General features: G+C 38.3%; 1 protein-coding gene across 1 annotated transcript; it reads left to right on the plus strand.

The window, feature by feature from the left end:
• The first annotated feature begins 262 nt into the window (after positions 1-262).
• cdk21 (cyclin-dependent kinase 21) lies at positions 263-5,755 on the plus strand. The gene is made up of 7 exons (XM_063472705.1): positions 263-492; positions 1,609-1,741; positions 1,825-1,992; positions 2,179-2,288; positions 2,433-2,483; positions 4,344-4,476; positions 5,678-5,755. The coding sequence occupies exons 1-7, from the start codon at positions 263-265 to the stop codon at positions 5,753-5,755; spliced, it is 903 nt and encodes a 300-aa protein (XP_063328775.1).
• The last annotated feature ends 1,576 nt before the right edge of the window (positions 5,756-7,331 follow it).

The following is a 7,331-nucleotide window of genomic DNA, read 5'->3' on the forward strand; positions in this document are numbered from 1 at the left end:
CTCAGGTAAAATTAAAGAACAACAGCGGCTATTTTAATCACAATTCAGGGTTTATTAATGCATAAAAACAACGGTGTTACAGGTGGTTTGAAGCGGTGCTGTGACAGCTGTTTATTACCGTTTGCAAACCCTCAGTTTACTCGCAGAGCCTCATTAGCTAGCTTACTGTGACTGCAGCTAGAAGGCCGTGTGAGCCGTTGTCACCCTAAAAGTGTGTCTTTCGTGCAAAGTTCAGGTTAATTTACCCTGAATTTCAAGAACAATGAGCATCGGCACTCAACCCTTGTGCTACGAGCTCTTGGCAGAAGTAGGACAAGGCTACTATGGTAAAGTTTACAAAGCCAGAGAGGTGGGAGAGAAACAGCGCCTCCTCGCGGTGAAGAAGTTCACCATCCACGGAGACACGTCGGATTCCGGGATCCCTGCCTTCATGATCCGAGAGGTGGCGCTGCTGCGCAAGATGCAGCACTTTAACCATCCCAACATAGTCAAGTAGGTTTATATGTCATTTACAGTCCTAATACAACACAGTGTGACATAATCTATCTTTAAAGAAAGGCCCTTTTGTTCTGTTTTTTTTTTTTTAAATTTTACTTATAAAAAGAAAAAAATGTATTTAGTGCTTAACAATTTTTAAGACTATTACTCAATGTATAGTTTTGTCTACAGCTGCCCTAAATGAACAAGACTGGTAATTACCAAAATCATATTTGATGTTTCTGCAGTGCTTAATTCACCATTATACACAAGCTCTTTAATCCAAATGCTGTTTTTAATGCTAAAATATAATTATTGTTTTTAGCTAATGCGTTTTCATATTTACACGTTATTTTTTCGTTAATAAGAGTGTTTTCTTGCTTTTTAAAAAGATGATCTTATTAAATGTGCATTGTAATAAAAGCATTGTAATATAGAACTTACCAAAGTTTGACATTAAACTTTGCAACTAATTGGTCACTTAGAAATTACAGCAATAAGAAATGGCTGTACCCTAATCTGTACTGGCATAGGGAGAGAGCCACCTGAACAGGTAACCAGGCGTGACACAAAGAAGGAAACCACACTGATGTCTTCCAGATGCTGTAATGATGATCTTGAGTTGCTACATTTGAATTTTTTAGACAAAACACACTGATGATACACATATAGCACCCCTCATTTATATCCTATTAACTAATACCCGTCTTTTACATGTAAAATCTAAGTATGAGATGGAAAATAGGTTTGTATGAGATGCTATTTTTCCAGTTTGCTAGACCTGATGTTATTTACTCTGTAGCTTCATTCTGTAGCCTCTGATGGCTCTTCGTGTTACATGCACTATGCTTGATTTGTTCCTTTTAATTTTATGGGAACGCTTACAGGGTAGCATTGGAAAATCATTTCATGGGTATCTGTGTACAGTCTTTCCATCCTCTATTTTTGTTAACATCCTGCCACAATTCCTCTCTAGCCTCACTTTAAACATCCCTTTGTCCTGTTAATTTCAAGCTTTCCACTATTCTAAACTGATTTTTTGACATTTATCCTAAACTGGTTTCATTTTACTTGTGCATTAATTGTGTGCAATGACTTGTTTCAACACTACTGCTGTATACTACTCTACAGGCTGTTGGATGCAACTGCTGTACCAGTGGGCGTGAGCCTGGACCTCACACTGGTCCTTGAATACATTGACCAGGACCTGTCCACCTACCTCTCAAAAGCTCCTGCTTCTGGACTGAGCCGTGACTGCATAAAGGTGTGAGTCATGATCTGATATTGCTTTGCAGTCAAAGCTCACAGCTAGAGATAGAATCGTAATTACTGCCATGCTGCTCCCAGGATGTGATGCAGCAGTTGCTGCAGGGCCTGGACTTCCTACACATGAACATGGTGCTGCACCGAGACCTAAAACCAGAAAACGTCCTCATCAGCAGCCGTGGAGAAGTCAAGATCGCAGACTTTGGACTGGCACGGATCCTCACCTTTAATATTGCTCTTACCCCAGGTGTAAGTGAGACAACAGAAATTTGATGTTGAGGATTACATTTCACTACAATGATCCTATCTTAACACAGTTTTCATATACTCGGCACTGTTCTTGGGCCTGAGGTGAAAAAAACGCATTCCTTTTCTTTACTTCTTCCACCCCCGCCTGTAACTTTATTTCTTATATTCTCTCCCGTTTCTGCTCAGGTGGTGACACTCTGGTATCGAGCTCCTGAGGTGCTGCTGAACTCTGTTTACATGTCCTCGGTGGACATGTGGAGTGCTGGATGCATCTTTGCTGAGCTCTTCCTCTTGAGGTAAGAGCCGCTCAGACTTTGTATCGCTGGAAGACATATTTGACACTGGAATGTTATTCTAAATTTAGAGATAAAACCTTCTGTACAGTTGTGAAAATAGAGATGAAGTTGGCGTGTGATTTGAGCTGAGCTTTGTTCCCACAGGCCGTTGTTTCGGGGATACACAGAGGTGCAGCAGCTGCAAAAAATCTTCCAGTGAGTGTTTTTATTTTTTGTGTATATCTTTAAAAAAGGGGGGGAGAGCTTCTTTGCTCTGCACTGCCTCTCTGCTGTCATGCAGGGTTGTTTGTAACAATAATACTGAAAATGCACCAAGAAACACATGAAGCGGTCAAGCATTTGAATTTTCATCCCTGTGGTGCATGTCATCGTTGGTCCAAACCCAAAACAATAGGGATAAAGCCAACCCAGAACCAAAGTAGGCCTTTCTATTGAGGGACTGGGGGCTGCTGGAGGTTAACTTCCTCATTTCTTAGTTTGCTTAATCCTTTATTGCTCTTCTTGGGTCTTAGTCTCCCCACAGAGATGCAAGCAGAGGAGGCAAAGAAGAGACAAGGTGAAATTAGAAAAGTCTATAGTCAAAGATGCGGTCAATGCCAGTTTTACCAGTTTTACAGCTGACTGCAAAAATACGCAAGAAAATTTGTCAAAACATTAGTAACCCCCTCCTCTAAACCATGCAAGCCATCCTCCTCACCAAAAAGTTTGTAAATATATCCAAGTTTGTTTACCTTTGTTGTATCAAGGACAATGAAGAGAACTTTGACTGTTAACCCTGTTGATTTATAACATAGTCACATTAAAAATAACCTTTTCACAGGGCTGTATGCAGTCTAGGGCTGCCACAAACGATTATTTTGATAGTCGACTAGTCACCGATTATTTTTGCGATTAGTCGACTAATCAGATCATGCATCCATTGGATGTACAACGTACAGCTTATTGCACCAGCATGCATCTGCTATTATATAACTATCATTAGCTTACAGCTTTAAGTGTTTTAGGTATGTGCTAACTAAAAATAAAGACAAGATGATAGTTTATTAAATGTTAATGAAATTTGCAGACTGTTTAGGTGAAGTTTAATAAACTCAGCCGTCTGCTCCTTGCTATCTAAAATATAACAGGACACCGGAGTATATTCTCAAGCACCTCACACTTCTGATAATCAGTTGTCTGCTTGACAGCTGTGTCAACTTTAATAAATTTAACTTTAAACTGTGTAAACTCTAACCTTAACTTTAATCTCAGCCAAACCGATTTACTCAGGAACAAATAAAATACTAAAAAAAAACAAAAAACAATAACATTTTTAAGTTATCTAAATGATTTATATATCATGTTTAACCTGAGTAGCGAAAGACCGCGGTAGGTTTGAAAACGATTTGCCGGGAGTTCGGTGCTCTCACCGGCTCTGGTGAGCCTTGAACCCCGCTTAGCTATCGAGCTGGTGGGTAACAGATGTCTCCGAAAACGTCGGAGCGCTTTTGAAAATATGTGGTGTCTTGATAAACTGAGCAGATATTTGAAGTTTACACAGCTAAATTTTCTTCTGAAAATATGTTAAACGTTTATTTTGTGACCCAGTAAGAATAATAAGAGTAATATTAAAACTAACTAGCTGCCGCCATTGTTGGAAACTGAGCTGGGCCGCGCTATGAATTCTGGGACACAGCTTCTTCTTCTTCGGGGTTTAATGGCAGCTGGCATCCTTGTGCACGCAGTGCTGCCATCTTCTGTTTCAGTCCGTTATTACACTCTTAAATCCTACTACTTATTCCTGCATCTTTTAGGATCTTACAAAGCTTCAAACGACGCGTCGACTGTTAAATTAGTCGTCGACGATTTTGATAGTCGACGTAATCGTGACTAGTCGACTAATCGTGGCAGCCCTAATGCAGTCTTGCTTTTGTCCAGATGCAACTTTGCAAATTTTAGCCGTGGCTTTTAGAAAGAAGAGGGAGAACCCTTCCATACAAATCATAACTTTTCTGATTGTACCATACTCTGTGTTTTGTGCTGCTGCACGGTTGTTCCTTGCTTTATGTTTTTCAGGGTGATTGGTTTGCCTGGTGAGGAGGACTGGCCCACGGACAGCCCGATCTCATATTCAGTCAACTGGGGACCTCAAGGCTCTCTGACCAAGCTGCTGCCCAACCTGGGCCCAGATGAGAATGACCTCTTGTCTGTGAGCAGATCTGTGTTTGTGTGTTCACGTTGCACTTATGACAGCTGTGTCCACATCCCCTCCGTAATCACTCATTCAACAAAGTAGAAAAAATAGAATAGTTGAATTTATGAAAAAAAGGGCATGAGATGTACACAGCCCTGCTATCAGCGCTATGAGGCTGTTTTTAGTCAGAGCGGTGCATATTTAGCTTATGTTGCCATGGCAAACATGTTTGCCACATAATGTTTACCTTGTTCATCATCTTAGTTTAGACAGTTTATATTTGCAGAGCATTAAAAAACAGCAGAGTTAAAAAAAAATGTTATATTTTCAGGACACATTGATGCCACTGCATTTAAACTCAGGACTGAAAAAAATGTGTGTCATTCTGATGGAAACGTTACATTTTAAACCAAATGTCATAGCAGTTCTGTTCCTGTTACACAGCTTGCAGCCAGTGTTCCCATATCCACGCTCTACGGAGTACCCAAACTGCCCAAAATAAAAAAGAAACTAATTAATTTAAAAAAACCACGTCATTAATTATTATGCCAGTTATTAAATTAATATTAAAACTCACGATAATTTTTTTTCTAAAATTTCTACTTTTATATTTATTCCCTTTCGTTCCATTTTATTTTTTTTTAAAATTTTTTATTCAAATATATTTGCATTATTCCGCCTAATTAAACAAGGCTGTTTCATGTCCTGAAATTATTTAAAGAATAGCCAAAAGTTAACCTACTGATAAACTTTGAATGACTCCCACCTTATTTGCATAAAGAAACAGAAGTGCATTAAGAATTATACAATTTAAAATCATTTGAAAAAAAGTACAAAAAGGAAAAAAAGAATACATAAATAAAATAAATATATAAAAATAAATAAACTATTTAATAGAAATATTAATTATACAAATTAATAGTAAACTGTATTATAATTACACTCAGTAAAGTATTGTAATGACTAATTAAATTTTTAAAATATTTATTTATTTGGCATTTTTGGTCCTCCATACTTGTGCAGTGCTTGCTTGCTTGCTTTTGTGTCTTAATATAAGTAATATTTTGTTCTTTGTGTTGCTGATTTGACTAAGTGATATTTCAAAAATCTAAGATTAATCAAAGGCAACAAACAACTTTGAGAATGTGATTTCACAAAGTAGGGATAGTAATTGTCTGTAAACCGTTAGTAAGGTGTAACATCTCTTCACCTGCAGCAATGTTTGGTATTCAGACCGAGTCGCCGCATCTCAGCCGCCAAAGCCCTGGCTCATCCTTTCTTCATGAAGCCCTGAAGATCTCGGTCGAATGAGGAGAGGAAGAAAGAGCAATTCAGCTGCTGCTGCTCTGAGCTTCTCCCACCTACATAATAGTTTTGTGCCATAAAATCCACTGTCAACTTTGTTCAGAGCGCAGTTTGATTATTGTCTTCGAGAGCTTTTAAACTGCAGTCACACCATCATGAGAGACTGTGGTCAGGTCTGAGGTTTCCACCTTTTTATACATCAGTTAAATTAGGATGCCTGACTCGCCGAATATGGATGTTATGGCACACAACCTTGAAGACAGTAGGTCGTATTTTGATAAATTCGATAAATTTTGAAACATGAAGCGGTTTTATTTACACTGTTATAATTTCTTATTTCAACTTCATGTGTTTTGTGTGTGTTCTTTGATTTACAGTGTGCTTGTTTTTTGTTGTTTGGTTTTACTGTTTTGTTACATGCTTCAGAAACCTATTATGAGCACCTTTAAGTTTGTTGCTGTTTCTTTTCCACAAAAAAAATCGTTCTAGAGTTGATTGAATCGGAGGAAATGTCACACTTATTTTTGATATTTTTGTAAAAATATTTACTGATAACTGATGGTGTAATCAGTACAGAGCACACTGGTATTTATGTGTGTATTAACAGATTGTTTTATTTTTCTACATAAGTTGCACTGTTCATTTCAAAAGCATTCCTATAAATAACTGTCTCTTACATTGGGCTGAGTTTGAATTTTGTGCCTTGCTGTGTGTTCCACTTGCACTTTCAAAGTGCGAAGAGAAGGGGGCGCTGTTATAACACTTTTTTCCAACAGGAAGGGAGCCGTTACAGTGGAGCCTGCCTTCACCATTACAGGTTTCACAGTGGGGACAGGTTAAAGGAAAGCCCTGAACTTTTGACCCCTACCGTGTTCTGGTATATTCTGAGGAAACACTTGTACCCTTTAAGGGAATAATCGCTGCAAACTAATATTATCCTGAATGATCACACTTATCCTTTGGAACATTTACATCATGATGGGAAAATTCCTTCCAAGATGGCAATGTCCTCCAGGGAGCCAGTGCTGGCTCAGAACCTAATTAAAACCCTTTATGTTGTTTTATCTGCTTACAGTCACCTGTTTGCCGGTCGGTGAGATCTAAATCAGCCTCTCGCCTCTCTTGGATGCTCTTTTTAGGTGTAGGTGGTGACGTTTTGAAGATCCCTAAGAGAGGAGCAGGTACAGATACAGAATCTTACAATCAGCTTACTAAAAATGCATCCATAAAGGTCATTATGAATACATACAATTAAGAATGAACTTTTTTTTCATTTATGTGTATAACTAATTATTTTCCACTTTGATTCAGTTAATTTAAGGATTGAAGTGCACAGGGTTTCTACATTACACAGCAGTTTCAGTTCACTGCGTTCAGCTGGTTTGCAGTAATTAATAATATGGGGAATTTGTATCACGCAGGCGCAATATAAGACATAATTAAGATCTTCAAAGCAGGTTTTAAAAGGTGTACATTCCTGAGGTTATTACTTCAAAAGTGAAATAATAATAAAGCAGACATAAAGTGAGTCAAAGGCTTCAGAGGTCATTTAGAGGCTGCAGCGA

This window comes from Pelmatolapia mariae, linkage group LG4 (assembly GCF_036321145.2).
Source record: "Pelmatolapia mariae isolate MD_Pm_ZW linkage group LG4, Pm_UMD_F_2, whole genome shotgun sequence".
Taxonomy (NCBI): domain Eukaryota; kingdom Metazoa; phylum Chordata; class Actinopteri; order Cichliformes; family Cichlidae; genus Pelmatolapia; species Pelmatolapia mariae.